Source organism: Procambarus clarkii, chromosome 2 (genome assembly GCF_040958095.1).
Source record: "Procambarus clarkii isolate CNS0578487 chromosome 2, FALCON_Pclarkii_2.0, whole genome shotgun sequence".
NCBI classification, from domain to species: domain Eukaryota; kingdom Metazoa; phylum Arthropoda; class Malacostraca; order Decapoda; family Cambaridae; genus Procambarus; species Procambarus clarkii.
Genome location: NC_091151.1, coordinates 12,722,961 through 12,747,437, shown reverse-complemented (window position 1 = coordinate 12,747,437; position 24,477 = coordinate 12,722,961). Strand labels below are relative to the sequence as shown.

The window sequence follows — 24,477 nt, the reverse complement described above, 5'->3', positions numbered from 1 at the left end:
AATTTCAGTAACACGATCAACAACGCTCGGAATATTAAGTTCCTTTTTTATATTAAGTATTGTTGTGGTACGATGGCACCCAAGGATTATCCTTAAGGCTTCGTTATGCAATTTTTCAAGCCCTCCAAGCTCTTTCAGGCATCAAAGCAAGTAGAGGTGCAGCATAATCTACTAAAGATCTAATGTCTGCAAGGTACATCATTTTGACAATTCTAATACTGGCACAATAGCCTGAGTGATAATCTACAATAGCCTTGAGGTCTCTGAGCCTCTCTTTATACTGACGACAAAGTCTGAATACAACAGGTCCATACAGTGGCACCTCAAGGCCAAGTTATTTGAATCTGTTTACATAGTCAAGCTAGGATCTCAGACAGTTACATCTTGCGAACAACAGCTCCTTGCCCGGGTCCCAACCACTTTAGCTGGACGGTAGAGCGACGGTCTCGATTCATGCAGGTCTATGTTCAATTCCCAGCCGTCCAAGTGGTTTGGAATCATTCGTTCCCCCCCCCCCCCCCCCGTCCCGTCCCAAATCCTTATCCTGACCCCTTTTAAGTGCTATATAATCATTATGGCTTGGCGCTTTCCCCCTGACAATTCACTTCCCTTCCTCCTTGCCTGGCTGGGAGCCGATTTAGTATGTTTTCTCTGCCGAGATGACTAAACCTGGGTCTTGACACGAGTTTAATACAGTTAAGAGTGTTCTGCGTGCTGGCATACCCAGTGGTGTGTATCTTATCAGCAACAGTTTTTTTTTATTTTTGGCACGGAAATTCCTGCACGTGCCCGTCTGGCTGGCACACTAAATGTTGCTTGTTTCTGTTTTACTTGGGCGGAGTGTGAGTATTTATGACTCGTATGGTCGCTTCAGTAAGGTTTTGTCCCCATGTGTTTAACAACTTCTGCTCTGTTCAATCTAAGTTGAAATCTTATTGGGTTTGTAACTGTGCAGTGTTAGATAATGCAGCATAGCTAATCATGTGCACGTTGTGTTTGTTCGGAACAGTTTAACAGCGTGTTTATTAAAGTATTTAATAATTTAGGACTGAGGACACCACCCTGTGGGGTACCTAGTTTGAAGTCTCTTGTTACATAACTATGCCCCTGGAAAAACACATGACTTCCTGTTGGATAAGGGACCCCTAATCCAACAAAGAAGCCGACCACCCATATTCATTCTCGCAAGCTCACTTAAGATAACATGTCGGTTTGCAATATCAAAGGCAGACTTGAGATCTAGGAAGGTGGTATATAATTTCATTGTGAAGAGTAAGAAAGGTGGCGATGCAATGATGCACACTCATTCCATGCATCATTGCATCACCACCATGATATATAGCTCCTTCAGATACATAGCTATATATCTAGCGTGGGGAATAACACTGTTCTTATTCTATGGAGGAGACTTAAGATCACTCTCGAATGTTTTGTAAATGCAGCTAGTAAGGGAAATTGGGCAGAACGTATTATCTTTATTTAACTTGGTAATTGGAATGATTATACTGTTGGTCAAAGAGATAGGAAGTTCCCCAGCTACATAGCTCATATTATATATCTCAAGAATGGGATTTCCTGGTACTAGAGGAAGCAAACAAAATGCCATAAGTGGTACCATCCTCATCGGGTGATGTGGCTTTGCCTTTGTTTAGGACGAAAAAAAAACTCTGTAAATGGCAGGTTGCATTCATCTTCCTTGTGGATCATGAAGTCAACGAGCCTTTCTAGATCTCCGTAACCAACATTTAATCTGATTATGATCTGGGGGAAGATTATTGAAGCTAGAGGTGGTTGCCCAAGCATCGACAACCTCGTTTGCTCTGTGTAGATGGTGAGGGTGAGACACTTGAACGATCTTATCGCCTTTGAATATTCTTCCATGCCTGGCTGAGGGGGTGTGAGAATTTTGACTTCACAAGTGTCCCAGTTATTTTGCCTGAGATGTCATGCGCTCCTTCGCCTTGGCTAGGGCTTTCTGAAAGAGCTTGAGCATTGCTGGCGTACGTGTTTCCCTATATGCAAGTCCAACTGTTTAGCAGTGCATTTCTAAGTACGCAGTTTAGGGTCATTGTAATAGACATGGTGTTTATTACTTTTCACATCGTTCCGACCACTGGTTGGTGCGGAGGGCCGAATTAAAGGGTCAGCGAACATCTGAATGTTCTGTACTAGATCGTCGTTAAGTATCTCGACTGTGGAGGGATCATAAGTGCTGTAACACTGACACATGAGTGACAAAGTCTTTACGGCGAGCAGGAGGAACACTGAGCCGTTTGCGTTTAAAAACCACCATGCAGGATGGTATTTCAGATACAGAGTAGTCAATCTAGGATGATCTGACAGTTTTTTTCTGATATCTTGTATAACTCATGATATTGTAACATATCTGTTACAATAGATGTGGACCAGACCAGAGTGACGTTGAAACCAACACAGAGGTCTAGAATGCCTCCACAAATGTGCGTGGGTTCAAGGTCGCCCACAATCTGCACATCTTCGTGACTATTTAGTAGCGACAGCAGTTGATTCCCATTCCCGTTACTGAAGCAAGAGCCACCAATGTCCTTGTGTCTAGCATTGCCGTCACCAAGAATGATTGTGGGCTCTGCTTGAGCGCAGGCCGGAAGATCAATATAATTTAACTCTCCTGCTGGAGCACAGATTAAATACATTGAGGATAGAGTTGCCCACATAAGTACTCACTACATAATATTCTTGCCCCTCAGTTTGCTTTTCTCGAAGAAGTTGATGGGTAGGGATTGTTTGATTTATAGAATGAAAGAGTTACTGGATCTGAGGGAGTAAGCAACAAATGAGACCAATTTTGAGGGCGAGGTTCTTGCAGGAACTCTGCACTCCTGGAGACTTACAATATTGCTGTGTTCAGTTGTTACTTTATGATGTAAATTACAGAACTTTTTGACGGTTGCAATGATCCAGCTAAGGATGGATAACTCATTTGTACATTTCAAGTAAGCATTATATAGATTTATATTATTAGTCCACTTGATATATATTATCACTAGATACAACTCCAGGAACATTTCTTAGCATATTACCAATGTCCCATTTTGCCTCCAATTGCCTAGTACACTGTTTGCTTTTTCATCTACTGAGTTGTTTCCAATATATCTTAGCACAGCTTTTGGCAGTTAACCTGCTTGAGAGGGGCTCCACTACACAAGGAGGATTCCAGGTCACTGGAAGTGTCACCTGATTGGCAAGGGAGCACATGTTTGGAGGGTTCAGTGGTGGAAGGAGGGTCGGGGGAGGGAGGGTGCTTACAAGTTCTCTCATGCCCGTGAACAGCTCTGCAATGTTGCCAGTGGTTTTTTTTCTCATTCCATGAGAAGTTCACGATGGTCAGCATCTGCTTAATCAGTGGAGCAACCCAGTGACGAGTTGATATGGAGGTTGAAGTTGCGATCCGTCTCAGTTTGACCCTGTTGGTTATCTCCCAACTTACAGTTTTTTGGGGTCCAGCTGTGGGAGGTCCCCCCCCCCCACAGTAGGTGACAGTCCCAGACCTGGGGAGTTACCACTCTACATCAAGGGCGTGTCCACTACTGGCAGAACCGGGTTGTGACCATTCTACATCAGGGGCAGGCCCTCCACTGGCAGAAGTTACAGCACCTGGTACTTGTGAGGAAACAGGAATGATGGCAGGATTCTTTGGTCTGGCACTGTCCCCCTTGTGCACTTCGTAATTACCAAGTGGTGAGTTTTGTAGCCAGCTGGAGCGAGCATCATCACCAGATGGCTTTGAACAACGAGTGGAGCTGGAGGTAGAACGTGGCCACCTCTTCATGGTGGTGTGGAGGGGAAGGCGATGGGAGGCAGGTTCCTGGCACTCGACATGCATTAGGTTGAACCGAAACCTGCCGTCTGGCCCCTGGTGCACGTGGTGGTTGGCAGATGGTAAAATATTTTATAGCCAGTTGCTACGAACACAACGTCCAGATGGCTCTGTACAGGTAGAACCAGCATCAGTACCTGGCAACCATCCTCCCGGGTGGGCCCGGCCGGGCGCCCACGGTAAACTGTCATGGATGAAAAACTCTTGGCGATCATCCGGCCTGGAACTTGCCTTCTTTGTTAGCTTGGAAAAAGAGTTATATCCTCCAGTGACATTAGTAGCCAGCAACGTTCCCAACAAAACCATAGACCCCTTGAGTAGTCTGGTATCCCTGCTCTAAAACCTGTTATCCTGTGGTCATAGGAGCTCTGCCAATTATATAATCTTTTCTCCCCCAATAATGAGGGACATTTAGCGCTAACAACAAACCATAAACACAACGTTACCCAAATCCGGAGACCCAGAAACGTTCACCTCTAACACTTCACAGGGCTGCCACCCGACCACAATATTTGTCGATTTGCATAATTGCTGCAGCGCTCATGGACTACCACCAATACATTGTGCAAGATGCGGATGATGGTCACATAGCTGCAAGTGCTCAGCCTCCCGAAACTGTGTCCGACGGTATATTCAGCTTGCTAGGTTTAGCCCCGGTACTTTCCCCTCACGCTAAAACTTTCCTCTTGCAGGACAGTCTCGACTCCGGCTGAAGCATCACTCTGGTAATTTTTGTGTTTATAATTGATTGGACTGGTGGGATAGAAGTGATTAACAGAAGGGTGGATGGAGAGGGAAGAGGATTGAAATGTACCCAAAAAGGTTAAATAAACATTAACATGTTACACCACAACTAAATGTTCAAATTACTGGGCAGAATAATTTTTTACCACTCTGAAGTGGTTAATGCATAGTTCTTAGGCTATACCTATTAGAAGGTCACTGCTTCAAGGTATAACGTGTTAAACTATTAAAATTAATAAGCTAATTCCCTTCACCTATTGTACTTGTGGGAATATATATACACTCCATTATGACCAACTACGATTCGAGAGAAGTTTTCCCAAGTAACTTTAATCCCTCCATACCTGCAGTGCCGTTGTACGAGACCAATTTCTTGGGTCTGGTTGATCATACCTGCAGTGCCGTTGTATTGATGCACTCTCGTACATACCTGAAATTACACATTATATTAAATGCCTCAAAATGCTAAGTTGAACACATCATCGTTTGAGAAATATCCCGCTAGTCAATCGATCAGGTCAAACTTTCGTTGTTATAAAAAGCCAACCTACCACAGAATGGCAAAACCTAACCTCAGACCTGACTCATCCACAGCTCGTTCTCAACAATGGCCAAGTGGTCGTTAACCCGGCAGCCAAACATGAACGTTCTCATTACAACGGCCAAGTGGTCGTTAACCCGGCAGCCAAACATGAACGTGAAGAACGCTTCACATTTACCTTGTCCTCAGTCTATGCTCGTCCATACACTGATCCACAACAGTTTATTAATTTTAACACATTTACTTAAAAGGTTTCTTATACATGAACTATTACATATTATTCATTATTAATTACGCGAGGGAGACAGGGTTGAATGTACTCTTGTTATAATTTCCTTCAACTATCATAAACCTATACACTATTATACAATAATATTTACTTTTATGACAAAATACAGTACTTGGTTACACAGGACGTTAATGGCAATTAAGACGTCTCTGGGGTTGGCGGCAGCGTGGACGACACTGACTCAGGATGGCTAGTTTCATTCACATAGGATGGGCCAGGAGGGAGGGGGGAGTGGGATGGGACGCTCGTTAGATTGAAAGTCTTTGGCCCATATTTCAAGGATTGAAATACCATAGTTCACAAGAAACACCTTATAACTGCCAGAATTTAACTACTAATTTTGTAAAAAAAAACTTCGCCTGCTTATGGTCGAATGGTCTATTTCACTATATAGTCGACACAGGAGCCGCTGTTTTGGAACAGTTAATCACATAGCAGTCGTTTTAAAATTTATTGTTTTAATAAGCTTTACCAAGTCTTAAGCTAGGTAAAAGTCTACTTATAGACAGTTATATTACTCAATATCATTACATTTACAAAAAGAGTAAACCTGAGATAAAGCTTTACTTAAAGTAATTAAATTAACATCTTGTAACTATGCTTATTTAGATAATCAGCAAATATAGACCATTCTACCAAGAGAATACAATGTGATAAAATAACTAATCATCTAGAGTAACTTGCCTGTAAGCCTGGCGCAGGTAACCTCATGCACAGGACTGTCCAGGTGACTAATTTAGTAAAACCAATGAGGCGGGCGCTGAGCAGCACCTCTCCCCACGCCGGCCCGCGCCACACTGCCCGCCGCGCCTCTTGACTAGCTTGGCCTGATGGGTCAACTACCTGTGACGTCATTCACCTCACCTGACACGAGGCCGCCTCACATACAAATAATTCACAAGTAAAGTCACTTCAACAATATTAATATAGAGTTTATTTCTATTAATGTGAAGTATGAGCAAGTGTGAGTATGTATTAAAAGCACATACTTCACTACTGGACATTAAACCCACTACCACACCACCTAGTAGCTTGGAAGCTCCATAACACCTTCTGTTGAGCTCAACCCCCGCAAGCACAACTACGTAAATACAACTAGATGAATCCAAGAGACTTTACCGGCAGTGACCATTACCTGTAGCTCCCTCATGCTCACCTGTAGCTCCCTCATGCTCACCTCCCTCGGACACACCTGCAATAGAAAGGCCCTTTTAAATATGTTTCGAGCAAATTAACTAGTGCATAAGACTTTAAAATATCTGTTCACATCTATACAAGTACAAATGTTTAAAGGATATTTGTAGACATTCTGGAAATAGAAAAGGAATAAAATGCAATCATAACCATTCCCCCCAAAAATGTCAAAATATACTAAGGAAAGGAAAATGTAGCTTTGAATCAACTTGTAGATGTCTCCATCCTGACATGTACGAATCCTCACTCGACGAAAAAAAATGCTATGCCCTCAGCTGTCCATAAGCGGAAGGCACAGAACGCTAAACAGTGGCAAGCAAGAAAATGGCTTTGAAGAAAAGCCAACAATTTATTTTATACCCAGGCGAAAGAGGTTTTAAAAGGTTGAACAGTGTGTATGGAACTGGTTGACCCAGTTGCTTACCAGAATCACGCATGCAATTACACCCCACAACAGAGCTACAGTTACAACAAGCAACAACCCTGCAACAATCAGTACTGGTCAAAATATAAGCGACATTCCCACTCACAATGGACCTGCCTGAAAATCCTTCGTCAAATTACCCCAAATAGAGTAACATCGTTCATCTTTACCAACATACAAGATCTGAAAACAAATGCAAAAAATAAGTACCGTTCCAAAATTGCTTCCTCACCGAGTCAAATGCAGTATTTGGACCTTTCACAGAAACCCATGCAGGGGAACTCTCTGACAGTGAGATCTGGATACCAGAATATAATCTATATAGATATAATAGGGTAAATAGGCCACATGGAGGAGTAGGTTAGTATACAAGAGAGGACATTGTATGCGCTGAGCTGCTTAACTCTGCAAATGAGGTGGTAGTTAACTCTAATGGTAGTAAAAAAAAAATGGGTTATAATTCTAATAAACAAACCTCCAGACGCAACGGCTGGGGAATTCACAAATCGGATAAAAGCGAGAATAGTCTCGCTTTTATCTGATTTTTTATGGTAAACCCAATAAATGATATCTTCCAAGGTGACTTACACCTGCCCAGTTTAAGTTGGAAACTAGCGATCAAGAATATTATACCACGAAATCTATCTGGACAGAACGAACCATAGAGTAGAGAACTACTTAGATTCTGTGTCAAATTTTCACTCATCCAGCAGGTAAGAGTCAACTAGTTACGACTATATTTTAGATCTGAACATGACAAACAAAGGAGATAATCAAGGACATTCACATACTTAGATCACAAGCTCATTGAAGTGCAAACTAACATCAATACCTGTAATAGGCCTAAAACAATCATGTATGACGGGTTATTCAATAAATTCAGCTTTAATAAAAGGATAGACTGGGAAAAGATATACAGCGAACAAAAAAAATTCCATTGAATGTTTTAAGTAATAATAATCCCACACACGACATAGAACAACTGACTTCCAAAGAATATAAAGTGTCTAAAACTTGGTCCTTTGTTGAAAGCAAGAAAGAGGACCAACGTAGGAAGAAAAATCGGTTGATTATTTAAAAAGAAATATATAAATTATAAAAAAAAACTAAGGAGACACGACTATCAACAATAATAAAATCAAACGGAGTTCTAAAAAAATCTAACAAAGATTAAAGCAATCATATCAAATTGAAGAAGTGCAATTAGAACATAAAAATAGAATTCAAGAGGAAAACAAAATATTCCTTCACATATGCGAAAAAAAGCAAAAACCACTCGGTATTGGACCTATTCTTACAAGTGGAAGGTCGAACAGACGGTGACAAAGAAATTACTGAAATCCTAACAACAACAGGAGGGGCCATGTTTAGCACCCCAATAAATATTCAAGAAGCTGTCTGGATCATCCATGAGAGCGGACGATCCAGAAAGCTTCTTTATGCGTGATTTCCAAACTCTTGAAAATATAACCGATATAAATACGAATTCTGAAGATTTTGAAGGAGAAATTAACAACATGCCTATACACTCAATATTTATAAAGAAATGCTAAGTGTCAGTAGTATAGTGTGGAGAGAGAGCTTGCACACAGGGGAGATACAAGATTCGCTTAAATCAATAGATTTCATAAATTTTGCTCCTCTTTACAAGGGAGGAAGCAAAGCAATGGTTGAGAATTATACACCAGTCGCACTAAGGTGTCACATAATAAAATTATTTGAGAGCGTGATTAGGAGGCAGGTCTCTAGTTTTATGGAGACCTGTAATCACCTCAACCCAGGTCAACATGGATTTAGATTGGGATGATCATGCCTCTTGCAGCTACTTTACCATTATGACAATCACTGAGGCATTAGAAGAAAAACAGAATGCAGATTTGGTATACGCGGACTTCACAAAGACATCTGATACATGTGACCATATATTGTGATAGCACACAAAAGAAGGTAGATGGAAATATCATATAAAGTAGGACGGTGGTATTAAAATTTATGTGGAAGAGAACACACAGAGCAACAGTTAACCATATAAGAGAGAGTTCAAGCACAGTTTAAAGCTCTACCGCAGGGTACTGTCCTTGCACCACTTTTTCCTTGTGCTCATATCAGATATAGACATATATACAAGTCACAGAGTCGTATCGACTTCTGCAGATGACAAAAATCAGCATGAAAATTAATTGATAATTGAAATTAATTAATTGAAGACATTGATAAACTACAAACAGATATTAATTAGGTTTTCGACTGGGTGGAAGAATGTTAGAGAACAATTTCAGGTACTCTGGTATGGTAAGAATGAGTACATTAGACAAAATACAGTGCACAAAGACAATCAAATCTGCCCGTAGTAGAAAAGCATAATGTAAAGGATCTGGGAATAATAATGACTGACGACCTAACGTTAAGGAGCATAACAAAGCAATTTTAACATCAGACAGAAAAATGATAGGATGGATTATGAGAAATGTCAAATCCAGGGATCCCATCACAATGGTTGTACTATTCACATCACTCCTGCTGTCTGTCATTTGTACTGATCAATACTCGCTTCACCCTTCAGAGCAGGAGAGATTGCCGAAATAGACTGAATACAGAAAATATATACGGCATAGAAAACGATAAAGCACCTAATTTATTGGGATCATCTCAAAGAGCTCTAAATGATCTCCCTAGAAAGGAGATGAGTGAGGTATCAAATAATATAGAAATCTAAAATATTGGAGGGAATGGTCCCAAATCTACACTAAAATAACAACATACTGGAGTTAACGATATGAACGGAAAATTCAGTTTAGAACCATTGAAGAGTAGGCCCAAAGGCACAGAGAACACTGTATAAACATCAGAGGTTCACAGTTGTTCAACATACTCCCAACGAGCATAAGAAATATTGCTGTAACAAATGTAGACATTTTCAAGAGAAAACTTGACAGTTTTCTTCAAGAAGTGAAGGACCAATCGGGCTGTGGTGGATATGTGGGCCGCTCCAAGCAACAGCCTGCTGGACCAAGCCCTCATGAGTCAAGCCTGGTCCTCCGACCGGTCTTGGGGAGTGGAAGAACTTCCAGAACACCATCCAAGTAAAACACTAAATTTGTAATATAAACAAAAGCTCTGATAATGTAAATACGCTCTTGTCAAATGTAGTCGTGTGTCATTGTGTGGCGAGTAATTATTCTTGGAATAATGGCACACACAATGGCCCTGTGTGCACTGCCTGGAGATTAGGGCAGATATTGACAGGCTAATGAAGCACGTGAAACCATAATGGAGGGCAAGGTGTCTCGCAATGATCCTAAGGAAAAGCGCCATCGAGATAACTCAATTGGTCCACCACTCGCCAGCTAAGGCGGCAAAGGACGTCAAAGAAATCAAGAACACTTGTTAAAACGTAGAACCACTTCAGTTGAATGGGATAAGACCATGTGAGGTAACCTAGCAGAGACGCTGAGCATCACACCAAAATTCTGGACATGTGTTGGGGGCTTGGTACATTCGCTGGTAAGGCGAAACCTTTTCTATAAATGCAAGCGTTTGGGTATGTTCACTGCGGGCAAGACAAATTTAATAGGAAATAATGTGACGCAATATGATCAAGTCGACTGTCTGCGTCTTGGTAAACAATATTCACCAAGCTAGAAGCAAAGAGGAATTAAAATATAGTTGCAATGACCAAGGTACTGTACAAGTAATGCAACTCCATTATTGAATAACTGAAAAACTTGCATTATTAAGAAGGCAATGCATGCTAGTTGCATTATATACCAGAGGTGTGGCAGCTTTTGCAGACAGAGTTAATGTAATGTTTTAAGTACGTAGGACTGTTGTAGGCATCACAGTAATAGTGATATGGTTATGGCCATTGGAAGCTGTGGCTGCTGGTGTAGCTGCTTCAACGTTAATTTGGTCGATGTACTGTTGCAATATACAACATAGGAGAAAGTATGAGGTAGTGAATCAAGAACTACATCACTTATCAAATGGTGGAGGAAAACAGTGGTAATACACACGAGTAGTCAGATTGTGGTCACACCGAGGTGTGGTCAAAGATTAAGACAGCCTTAGGTCGCGTAAGCCAATGTTGCAGCCAAGAGGTCACAAAGGTTGATCCAAAGTTCTTGGAAACAAATAGATAAACATTTAATGTAATTATAGCGTCCTTGGGATGCTGGGTGTGGTGGTGAAGGCTATGACCAGCTGGAGGGCAGTCTTGTGGAAGCTGCGGTTTCATCAAGTATTCCTCTTTATCTGCTTGTGGCAGTGGCAGACACCAGCCTAATGTGGGGACCCGATGTGATCTTGTTCACTCCAGTCGAGTCTTCAATGTGTGAGTATTGTACGAGATATTAACTGGGTGTGGAGTGTTGTAGTGACGATTCGGGGTTAGGAACTGAAGTCGAGGTTACGAGTTGTAGATGATAGGCAGGTTTGTCTAATGCGTTTATTGCCAAGGTTACCCAATTTAATCAAGTCAAATATGTTGTATTGTTAATTATTGTCAGTATTTGATATAATTAAATTAGAAAACCCGATGGTCTTTAATTACTTTCAGTATGTTCTCATGTGATTTCCAGTATAAACCTATTGGTACACCTCAAGGGTCTAGGTGGAGAAAAATAGATTGTGTGAAGCTAACAATTTCATGAAGCTAATGATATACAGTAGGGTAAATACTGTATACAGAACGAATCTGGGTTTGAGTTTACGACAGTACACAAAATATGAAACTACTAACAAACGCCAATGTATGAAGAAAACACGAAACAATAGAGGATACTAATTATTTTACACTAATATATTTCGGTCGAGGATGGGCAGTGGCAATACGTCAAAGTAATGCAGTGTGAGAGTGGGACTCAAAATTGAGCTCGGCAAACTGTTGGGAGAATTTAATGGAAAATGATCTACCTAATAATAGAACTTACACAATCCATAAAACTAAGAGAAAAGAACAGCTTTTATGGGAACTAATATCTAGAGCTTCTAACAATACACATCGACTAATTTGAGTACAATAAACTTTATTTGCTATACAGGAAATTAGTTTTAAATTTATGACTGCTTCATTAAACAAAATAATATTGTGCCAACACAGTAAGATAATATAGACTTGTGTAAGAGGGAGACACTGATAAGTAGCATCTGAAAAGGGAGCGAGTTAAGCAATAGTGATCATAAGGGAAATTACCTTAAACAAAACACGAAAAAGTTATTTGAGAGAAACTTAAAGCGCCAGATTTTTTCTCGCATCTGATTCATATATTTAGAGGTTCTTAGGGAATTTTAAATTTGGCAGACCTGAACATGGGAGTTGGGCAGTTCTTGGGCTTTGACTTGTTTACCGAGATGGTTACTGGATTATTATGTAATGTTTTTATTTAAAAAAAAAAAAACAGATAGAGGCCAGGAACGTGTTACGCTATAGACTGCCGATTTAAAATAGTAGTGACCCAAAATGGCACTAAAGATCCTAATCAGAAAAAAGAAGGCTCAATACAAACGAATTATGACAAAAATATTTAAGACAAAAAAGTACGTATTGCAAGGCCAGCAAAGAAAGCCTTCAGTGTTTCACGAGATGAAACAAGGATTAGAGACAACACCTGGCTATTAAAAAGTCAAATAACTGATAAAGAAAATTTAAATTACGAAATTACAAGAAAGTACTAAAGAACTTTATGAATACAGCAGAACAAATCTACGTAGAATATGCAGATGACGTCTTGAGAAGTTTAATAATTTCCTCTCTGGTAACCACTAAACAAACAAATATAAACTGACGCAATGGCTATCACAGTTGGTGGTGGTAAGCAGCCGCAGCCCCAAGGTCACCTGACCTTAAGGCTTGCAGTCGGGATGCTTTTGAGAAAGTCTCTGGTGTAGTGATTCTCACTTTCAAACGAACCCAACCACGCCTACAGCGGAGCCGAAACCCCCACCAAAACGAATACCAGCTCCCATGCCCACTAAAACCGTGTGGGGTCTACCCACTCAGGAAGAGGGGGCACACGGCCCTTTACCATCGGCCATGGTGAAGGGTGAGAAGACCTCTGTACAGGACAAAAAGAAAGATGGAGGACACAAGAATCATGTTCAAAGCAGTCGGCCTTCCATTTCATCCAGCAAGCACACTGGGGCCAATAGGATTAGCAATTCCAGTGTCAAAGTTACCACCGAGAAGGGTCTAAAAGCTACTAAGCCCCAAACCTGCACAGCATTAAATAGTGCTCCCACTGAACTGGACGCTCTCTGCCAATGCTCAAAACTTTGGTCACTGAGTTGATCACATGGAATCAAGCAAACCACAGAGACTCGGAAGACAATTGAGCACAAGCTCAAGAAATTCGAAGATGTAATATCCACACCGTCAAGACAGCAGGGCAGGAGACACGCCCATAAAAAACAGAGTCCAGCTCGTCGGAAAGCGACATTGATGAGTCAATTTCAGGTCCACTAAGAGCCTATACACCAATTGCAACTTCCATGGCGTGTTCTTCAGACTCCATGGATACCACAGAATTATCAGCAAATTCCAAGAACCTAGAAGCCTAAAGATCCTGCAATGGAATGTGCAAGGACTGCGCACTAAATTGCAACACTTGCAATGCATAGCAGCAACCAAGGGCATAGACATCCTGATACTACAGGAGAGCTTAGTTCAAGCCGGATTAGAACCTAAAATCTCAGGCTATCGAGGCTTCTTCCTTCCATGGATCAATGGGCAATCCAGGGGATGTGCAATCTACGTAAAATGTTACCTGATCTCCAAGTCCATAACCAGCCCACCCAATTGCGGAGCAGGGACAGAGGTAATGGGAGTTACCATTGAGCTAAGATACGACAAACTTGAAGTGTTCAATGTGTACAGGTCTCCACAAGCCGAAATGGATCTGTCTGTGTTATTTGGACACGCGACAACAACAAACACAATCATTTGTGGAGATTTTAATGCCCATCATCGATTGGCACTGGGCTCGAACAGAACAAATGAAGCCGGCATACACATTACACATCTACTGGACCAGCTTCCAGAAATACAAATCCTAAACAAGAATGAACCTACCCACATCCAAGGAGGCAGATTAGATCTAACCTTCGTTTCAGCCTCCCTAAGAGATGCAGCAACATGGTCAGTTGAGCCCACACTCACAAGCGACCACTATGGGGTCCAAATTGATCTTCAGTTAGACCTACCCACCTCCGCCTCCATCTGAAGCCTGGAACTTTGCTTTAGCAAACTGGGACCGATTTCAAAACCTCATTTCAGAGTGGCAAAGAAACTATGATCTTCTCGAAGACATTAATCAGGTAGAACAAGAATTTGTCAAAGTGCTTCAAAGTGCAGCCAACCACTCAATCCCACTGAAAAAACAGTTCACCGGACACCTAAAGATCATTGGTACTATTGCGAACGTGTCAAAGAACTCAACCATAGACTCAACAGAACAAGAAAGCTATACAAAAAGCAGCCAAGTGACCGCAACAGGGCCTTACTTTGTGAGGTCAAGGAACATGTGCATCGAGAGACCAGACAAATAAAAGAACAAAAGTGGCTGGAATGGTGTTCACACCTGAATGAACACACCTCTCTCTGAGAGATGTGGTAGCAAATTCACCGAGCCAAAGGGAATAAAACACCTAAAGCTCCACACCCCAAGGATCCTCAACAGGAAGCCGAAGTTCTGGCAACCAGGTTTGCAGAGAGAGCAGCCAGCAATCAACTTCCACCAGATGTATTAGCAGTACAGACCGGACTAGAGGAAGAAAGGTGGCACAGAATCCTTACAGCATGTGAAGAAGTCTCCGACACTAATGCCCCCTTCACACTGGATGAGCTCAATCGGGCTAAGAAAAACTCCAAGGATACATCCCCTGGAGCCGACAAAATAACCTATAAAATGATTAGAAACCTCGGCCCAGAGGGAGACGCTGCATACCTAAGGTTAATTAATTTAGCCTGGACTTCTCAAACTAGACCTTCTGCTTGGAATAGAGCAGACATAGTGCCGATCCCAAAACCCAAAGATCCAGCTAATCCCAGGCCCATTTCTCTCCAAAGCTGTGCAGCCAAGACGGCTGACAGAATGGCACTCAACAGACTGGAGTGGAAAATGCCTAAACTGCACCATGATATGTATGCCTATAGAAGAGGGGTTGGCACAGTGGAATGGATTACAACTCTGTTAGCCCACTTGAATGACAGACCAGGAATGCTGATATTCCTGGACCTCGAAAAAGCCTTTGAACTGGCTAGCGCCCCAGCTATTCTCTGCTGCCTCATTGACAAAGAGGTCAGAGGTAACCTGCTCTCCTGGACCAAAAACTGTCTCATAAACAGAGAAGCAAGAGTAAAACTTCATGGCACAGTCTCTGAGTATAGAAGACATGAAAATGGTACACCGCAAGGAGGTATTCTGAGCCCTCTTCTCTTCAACTGTTTAATGGAAAGAATAATGAAGTTGAAACTTTCACATCACTGCAGGCTGCTAAACTACGCGGACGACTTTGTCATCATCATAAAAGGAAGGGATGCGGCGCGCCTTGCACCCAAATGCTTAGACTGCATCAGTAAAGATGCAAAACAGATTGGGATCAAACTCAACCCCTCAAAGTCAAAGGCCGTGCCCATAAAAATAGCGAAGCCCAACATCCAACTCACAGTACAGGGTCAACCAATTGAATGGGTGGACACCTATCAGTATCTAGGAGTCATCCTGGACACACATGAATTTTAATGCTGAGGTCACTTACTTGAGAGAGCGAACTGCGGCCCGGACGGCAATTCTCAGGTCGCTAACCTCCCTTTCTGGAGGAGCCAATCTGCAAGTCCTTCGCACATACTATGTACAGGCAGTCAGATCAGTGATCGATTATGCCGCACCTGCACCCACAAATCTATCACACCAACAGTGGAAAAAGCTTGAAGTTGCCCAAAACAATGCTATGAGAGCCGCACTGGGAGCCCCCATGTGGACCAGGCTTGAAACTCAGACTGGAGACGGGTTTGCCCTCTCTACAAGAAAGAATATCACAAAGGACAGCTACAATTGTCAGTAAGATAATTATTTCTTCTGATCCAATCCCAGTACGGCAGGCCTTGGTGGTTGGACTAGGCCAAAACAATGGAAACTCTTGGGTTGCAAGAGCAGGAAAAGTCCTAAACAGACTACATTTAAAAAACATGATTCTTGATAGAGAGGGTGATCATCCACACCCAAATTACACTCCTTCCACGCCGTGGGAAGAGCCTACTTTCAAAATAGTAATAGAAAGTCTCCCAATGAAAAAGGCTGCCTATGATCCGACAATCCTAAGGCGCATAATAGAAGTGCAAATGTATAGCATAGCAGTAGCAGGAGCCACCCACATCTTCACAGACGGATCGGTGGACACTGAATATGAGAGTGCTGGCGCTGCTCTTTGCACGGCCAGCGTACAGGCATATTGGAGACTAGGACGACTAGTATCATCAACTCAAACTGAGCTGTTTGCCATACAACAGGCATTCGCATATGTGATTGCACAAAACACTCAAAATGCAATCATACACACAGACTCAAAAGCTGCACTTCAAATACTAGGACAAAAACAGTGGAAAGATAATGTGGAAATAATTACAACCATTTTGTATCTTGGAGCAGTCGCCAAAGGCAAAGGACTCAACATAACTTTAAACTGGATCCCATCCCATGTTGGAATCCCATTAAATGAAAAAGCTGATGAAATTGCTAAATTGGCAACTCGTCATCCAGTGATACATAAAACAATTCAACCCAGCCTAGAGAACATAAAAAACATCATCACCAAAAAACTCTCACATCTCAACAAAGCCTACCTACACCAGAGAATAGCTGAAGGTTCGCCATCTGCCACATGGTATCTTCAGGCAACCAAATTAGAAAGGTTAAATATCCCAAAAGGAATCCACAGGGAAATAGCAGTTAGGTTATATAGACTACGTCTAGGTTACAGATGCAACTGGGAGATTGGTGAACCCCGACAGAGAGAGTGCAACTTCTGCCAAACTGTCACAGAAAAGCCATTCAATATCTTCTGGAATGTGAAACAACCAATGACCTTAGAAGAGCTTTAAGAGTTCCTGAATCATGCAGTGGTCACCCTGAAGCCATCAACACAGCCACTCTCCTGGTCAACAAAGGTGTTCAGCAGCTGGACACCCTCAAAGACTGTGAAGCAGTATCCTCCCCCGCGATAACAGCTTGATGGTTAAATGCAAACTCAGAATACCGAGAAAAAAAAATTGTACCCGTGCCACCTCTTGGGTGGCTTAATCTTCATCAATCAATCAATCGGGATGCAAGCAAGAGAGGAAGCTTGCACCTAGCACTGCCGGGTGGGTAAAAATTGAGCAGCAACGAGAGCACTTCCCTCCTGATCAATAGCGTGGTGCCCACAAAACGGCATCATGCTGTTCAGGGTTAAGGTGAAGTTCTGAGGAACTGACACCAGATACACCAAGGCCGAGATCATGGACCAACTGACGTCGACCTCAGGGGTAGCACCCACCGATGTCGCTATGGAAGAAACCGGACCCCAGATACTGTTCAGCAGTGCAGTAGCACTCGAGGCTCTGCTCACCGCGGAAACGCTCACGGCGCTAGAGGCAAAGGGCTTAACACTCCTACCTCCTCATCAATTCCTTGCAGTGAGGACGATCTTCATTCACAGAGTGAGCGACAGCATTGCTGAGCAACCCATTACTGAGATCGTAAAGAGCATCAACGCTTTGAATCGATCCCTCACAGCCATCTCGGCCCACCTCATCCAGCAGGGTGAGAACTCGAAGCCCACCCTCAAGGTCACCCTCAAGACTCCGGCAGAGGCTACTCTCGTGGCCGACAACGGCCTCAGATGCTTTGGTGTGGCCTGCACACCCCACCAGATTGCTAGGCAGCGATATTTCCGCCTGCGCCAGTGCTTCAAGTGTTATCAGTACACTCACTATTCTCAGAAGTGCCTCAACCCTCAGCAGAAATGCAGCATCTGTGCTGGCGACCACCATTACAGGACCTGCAAAGCCACTACCAAGCGTTGTTTACTCTGCAACGGTGACCACACAGCCGGCTCTCAAGACTGCCCCACCAGACAGGCGGAAATCAAGAAAATGACTGACGCCAGACCACGAAATTCTACTACAAGATCGAAAGCATTCAACATACAAGAAGAAGCCTTCCCAGCACTCCCGACAAGTGGCGCCGGGAGCGGCGCGCAACCAAACTACTGGACCAGGACGTCCTCCCGTGGCAGCCACTCAGCCCCAGAGCACACCTCTCAACCAAGCCAGCCAGCCGTCCTCACTCACGCCGCCACCAGCCACCCCTGACAGCACTGTTGCAGCTCTGATTCACTTCGCAACAGAAATGTCAGGTGGTGATCTCAAGAAACGGTACGAAATATTCAGCGACTTGTACAAGCTCAACAACCTCCCGACGTTTGTGATACCAGAGGCCATGTTTACCGGTTACTCCTCTCAACCAGTCCAACCCCACGCCAGAGACACCTGTCAACCCGGACTATTACTCCAGTCATACCTGCGACTACATCATCTGCAACGATACTGCCACCAACTGCTCCTGTAGACATCAACATGTCTAATGACGACTCTACTGACTATGTCGACATTGATGACGACTCTATTGACTATGTCGACATTGAAACAAACTCGCCACTCCCAGCCCAACCAGCTTATGATACTCCAGCAATAAGAAAACTATCAGCAACGTAGCAACACCGCGCATGGATCTCCTGCATGTCGACGGCTCACCAGCCGTATATTCAACTCGATGTATGAGGAACACTTACGGCGTGCTTGGAAACGAACTAATCTTCATGGAATGTGACGAACATACACCGACAGCCGATCACTTCCCCAGAGACTACGTCAAGTACAAAGCCAAACAACAAACAAAGAAAAGGAAAAAGAAGACATAGCACGAGGATGATGACCTAAGACGCACTGAGGGCAGCTGCCTTCACCCAACCAGCTGCCCTCTCCCCGCTCTTTAGGGGGATGGGGACCTAATTTTGCTCGTTTTGAGGCGGTGGAATCCCTGCAAGCTTCAGAGCAGACCGACGTGGAAGACAGAAGACTCCAGCTTCAAAGAAGAAAAAACTCCACACATCAAGAGGAAAGACCTCACATCGCCGCCCCTCCCTCGGGACCCTGCCTCCTAGCCTAAGCCAGCCTGGTGTTCAGGAAGACTCATTTTACACCGTGCAGCTGGGTCTAGCCCTGGCTCTGTCTCTCCAACTCCGACGTTTCCTCTCACCCAGGCTATTCTTCAACTATATCCACTTCAAAGCTCACCCCAATGGGTACCTTGTCCTATATTTAGTTCTTTCGTCCAGGATGTCCCCAAGGGACAGTCACAGATAGCAGGTATTTTATATATAAGGTTTATATGAAACTCTTAATTTTTACTTTAATCATCATAAAGTTAATAATTATATAATTTATATAAATGAGCGTGTGCATGCTGCTGTTAACGGGTCTATCCGCACTTCACCCATTTCCTGCAAGGGTGTTAAGACTTCTACCCAGTTATTCATTCCCCAATCCGTGCCCATTGGGAGGATTGCTGGTCTTGTTACTGGTAACAAGGTGCATTTTCTTACGGGTAGCGTGTCTCCATGGCCTTCCTCCTATTACCATATCTGGCAGTGGGAGATGACTCTGGTGAGGTTACGTATTGACCATACCTGTTTAACTCGCGGGCACTTAATGAAGCACCACCCTGCTCCTTATTGTCCCATATCCTTGTTGAATGTTCTGATTTCCAGGATATGCGCATCTTGTTTCCAAACTGTCCCTCGCGGTCACCTGTTCCTCGATAAAATCTTCGGGGGCATCTGATGTCATTTACATTGTGTGCTTTTCTTGTATATGCATCCTTATTGATATTTAGTGCCTTCTTTTGATAATTACTTACTTACAGGAAAGTAAGCCACTGTTAAAGTGGGTGAAGGAAAATCAATCTACGACCCAGCAAAAGAGAGAAGGCTGCACTAGCATTGGAAACAGGGCTGTCAAATGTCCAAGCAACAAAATGGTTCGCCAATTTTTACCAAAGGAGAAACAGGTCCAAGTCAGTAGAGTAAATTGATTTTGGTAGTAGAGAGAAGTAGAGGGTTTCAAGATTGTAAAGTAGGTGGAATTTGTAGGGCCAGTTAATGAAATTAGGGCAAATTTCATTGTCAAGGCTAAAGCTTTATTAGGAATCGGTGAAAAATATTCCTCGGCAATTGTGAACAATACTATTGTTTTATTAATAAAAGTTTTACTAGTAGTTTGTGACTGTGGCCACGGTCGCAACACGCTACACATTTTATCCTTTTTCAAATAAAGTATTTTGGTAAATAATTGTTCACAATTTAAACAATTTCTTTAGCTCTGGGCATGCTGGGCTGATGGTGAGGCTAGGTGTGCCCTCCTGGTTATGCCATGCATGTCAACCCATCTTCCTGTTTTGATAATACTTTTGGTAACTATAACTATATGAGAAAACACCATCAATGGTGTAAGTATTGTACTTCATTCATAATGATGTGCTGCCCGAAATCTTAGCGAAGTATCCAAAATTTGCTTACTGTAGGTAATGCATGTACGGACTGTAAACTACCGCCCAGTTGGGTAAGTGTGCAGTAAGACTAGTAACTTTGTGACTCACCAGGATGTAAAGTGCCTTGTATAGTGACTTGTGAGCCTCTTGTTGAATCATTTATGATACAAAAGATTATTGATGTGTGATTTGTGTAAGTGATTGAATATGGATGTGTATATGTATATATATGTACATATATGATGAGTATATGTACATGTATATATAACATTAATAATTGTGTAACTAAAATCAAAATATTTGCTTAGCTTAACTATTAGAGGGTTCAGTTCCTGAACCGATTGTGCCTCTGTAATCCTTTACACCACCGCCCACGGGATGGGTATGGGGTGCATAATAAAGAAAAATTGAATTGATCGGTTGTGCTATATACCTAACCTATTTATATCCTGTTACAAATAAAAGCAGATTATTAGTGGTTTTATAGTTATTTTAAATACTGTACTTGTATTATGTACCATTAAACTCTGCTTTGGTTTTGGACTTACTGTACATCAGATGGTATTTTATTCCAGTATTGTACAACTCTGCAGGCAACGCCATTTTGTTTTCCATATTAGTGTTGCATCTGGTTCCCCGCGAGTTTCATCCCATTATTTATCATAGTTGAAATTATTTTCAGCTTCAAAGAATATAAATTTAGATCTTTTAGCCTTTGTTCAAAGGCTTTATTTCTTGATGGTGTTTATGTCAAAAAGCCTTCTAATTACTGAGTGGTCAAATAAGGTCAAAATACATGAATTCTTCCTTTACTTGATTATCCCGCCCCCATTACAATAAGATTAAGGACTTGCCTGAAATGCTACACGTGTTAGTGGCTGTACAAGAATGTAAGAACTCATGTATATAAATAAATAATTATAAAAAAATATAAATTTATTAAGTTCCACAGTCTAGTAGAGTAGTGCAAGCGTAGACAATTTGCTTAATTCCACTAATACAGTTTGCTGCACTATAACTATACCCCACTAATAATGTACACTGAAAAATACAGCAGTTGTAGCATCAATTATAAACAATATAAATGATGCACTGTAGCAAGAGTTTTTTTTTCCAGGGATATTCCTGCGCGGGCCCTAAGCCTCTGGGTGGCCCACTAACAAGAGTTTCAGAATCTCCCTTGTGGATACCTTTGTATAGATATATTATCCAACATGATGAATGGTCAAGTTAGCTAAATTTACACTATTGCTCGCTTTGGACACCGATCACGTCCATTTTTTTTTTCTCCCGAGTCGCAGCTGTGGTCAGGACTTAAGTCCACAACAAAAAATATTTGCAAAAAATTCATTTTTTATCCGATTGACCTCCGGATAGTTAAAAAAAGCGACTTTAACATGCGCACAATTTGATACCAAAATGAAAGATGTAACACGAAACTTGATGTCAGAACACTTGAGAGATTATAAATACGTTTTGGGTCTAAATTTTAAAATATTTGTTAAAATTCTATTTATTGTGCTATTATTATGGGACTAGTTTTAAAATGCGCGCCTTTATATTGCGAACAATTTGATACCAAAACGAGCGAAGTAACATGAAATTTTATATCAGAGCACTGGAAATATATCAATAATTTAGATGATGATCTTCCAAAATTAAAATGTTAAAATTCCAGTTATATCTCTACTATTATGGGACTAGTTTTAAAATGCGCGCCTTTATTTTGCGAACAATTTGATTCCAAAACGAGCGATGTAACATGAAAATTGATGTTATCGAACTGAACGAGTATACACATTAGGTTGTGGTGTGCAAATTGGTGCTCGTTCACGGGTAACTTTAGGCTTTGCTGCGGGGAGTCTCGCCAGGCTTTTGGACACTATATGCATATACATCTGCAGGGAATTTAATTGCGAACACAATGATACCAAAACGAACGACGAAGCACAAGAATTAAGGTGAGAAAACCGAAACGAGTACACACATTTAGGCATCGCCGCACGCTCGCCCGCACCATAGGCCCCATGACGTCAAAGTCTGGTGCGCGCATGGCGCCGGCAATACTGTTAACTTGCATGCAATAAGTCTGAAACTGAACTAAACATAGTTATTGTAATTTGTTATAAAAAACACATTATTTCAAGAAACTAGGGCTGACAAATGAGCTGTTTCAAGTTGAGGACGGCTTCCTCAAGCTTGTAGTTTATACACGTGTGGGAAAAGGTAGGGCGTGTCTCACCGCAATTGAGGCAGCGAGCCTGGGGAGAAAAGCATCGTCTTAAGAGTGGCCATCGTCCCCACACATGGGGGCATGGAGACAAGACTTGTGCATTTGAGGGCACCATGTTCGAGCTTCCATCACTTATTACAAAACCTAGGAAAGGGAGTGTACTCCTAAACGGAGTATCTGGCACCAGCAAGAATTACAGAGGGTGGAAGGGTCCTAGTATCAAAGGTTAGTTTCAAAACTCAGTGCTGATGGCGACTACCACGAGGAGGTGGGGTGGGGTGTGATCGTGTCCACCTGGAGGACAGGATGGCCTTGGGCCTCGAGGTTTTGTTTAATATTCTCGTGGCAGTCTTTTAGGTCCCTAACACCAGTTGCAACAAGGTGCGGGAGGACAACAGTGCCAGCACTGGCATTTAAACAAATATTAAAACTCAAACCAAACAAATCCCCAGGGGCCGGATGAAGTGTTTGCCAGGGAGCTTAAAGAATGCAAAGAGGAACTTTACCAGCCATTGTCTACCATATTTAATAAGTCATTAGAATCAGGTATAGTGCCAGAGTCGAAACGTCTCTTAGCACTATATTACACCGATCTTTTTTCAACATTGCATTGGCTATATGCTCGTAGATCATGGCTATAGCTGTATGGGCCCCTCTGCAGTTTCTAAACCCATGTTGCCTGGTGTTGTACTTCTCTTCCTCCTCTTACATATACTTTACAAGTATCTGATTATTTTTCCGAATATTTTGCCTTGTACTTCGAGGAGGGAAATTGGTCTGCAATTTTCAGTTTGGGTTGGGTGGTTGCCTGACTTCGGGATTTATCTGATTGTGGTATTCTTGAGGTATGTGGTGAATAGTCCAGATGCAAAGCTGCATTTACTATACATGTGTATTGATGGAGTGCATTCACTGGTAGGTTGGTTAATACTTATTTATCCTGCTATTGCCCGGCGCCTTGTTCTTGACGTTTATAATTGTTTTATGGACCTCTGTAATGGTTGTGTTTTTCATAAGGTGGCATTCATGGCGAATGTTATCATCTATTGTTTGCAGTGGTAGTACTGTTGCAGCTCTTATCGACTTCAGTTATAATTTTCCTCTCATTAATGGGCTAAAAGTTAAAATTTTCTTTTGGGTTTATCGTGAATATTTTTTGCCAGAACTTCCTGAATTCCCATTCTTGTTCTCTCTCCTCTCCTCGACTTGAATTTTACTTATTAGATCATCCCATTTTTTGGTGTATTGTTTTGCACAGATCTCACAGTCCCATCTTTTAATTCCCTTTGTAGTCTTTTGTGCTCGTCTGTCCACCCATTGTACGTTATGAGTTGTAGAAAATTGTTATATCTGGTTTGTAGTTTCCTTTTCATTAAAGTCTGTGACACAGATTTCTTGTGCACCGCTTTTGAACGAGGCCTGGTCGAGGACCAGGCTGCGGGGACGCTAAGCCCCGAAATCATCAAGATCACCTCAAGATAACCTCCCCTCATCCTCATTCACTCCCTCCCCCCACCCCCTCCTCCACCAGTACGACCTTATCTCTCCCCTACCACCTCCCACTCCACATGCTTCCCCTCGTCCCACCACCACTAATACGTCCCCCTCGCCTC

General features: G+C 42.3%; 1 protein-coding gene across 7 annotated transcripts in view; it reads right to left on the bottom strand.

The window, feature by feature from the left end:
- LOC138364255 (uncharacterized) overlaps window positions 1–24,477 on the bottom strand; it is a 286,182-nt gene that overhangs the window by 174,944 nt on the left and 86,761 nt on the right. For 2 of the 7 annotated variants that reach the window (XM_069323655.1, XM_069323656.1), the window contains exons 2-3: window positions 6,566–6,622; window positions 4,945–5,030 (exon numbers count right to left, since the gene is read on the bottom strand). In XM_069323655.1, coding sequence (XP_069179756.1) covers window positions 4,945–5,030; window positions 6,566–6,622 — 143 coding nt within the window. Of the gene's footprint in view, window positions 1–2,173; window positions 5,031–6,114; window positions 6,544–6,565; window positions 6,623–24,477 lie in introns of those variants that run through there. The other 5 variants (XM_069323660.1, XM_069323663.1, XM_069323644.1 and 2 more) reach the window with 5 other exon arrangements.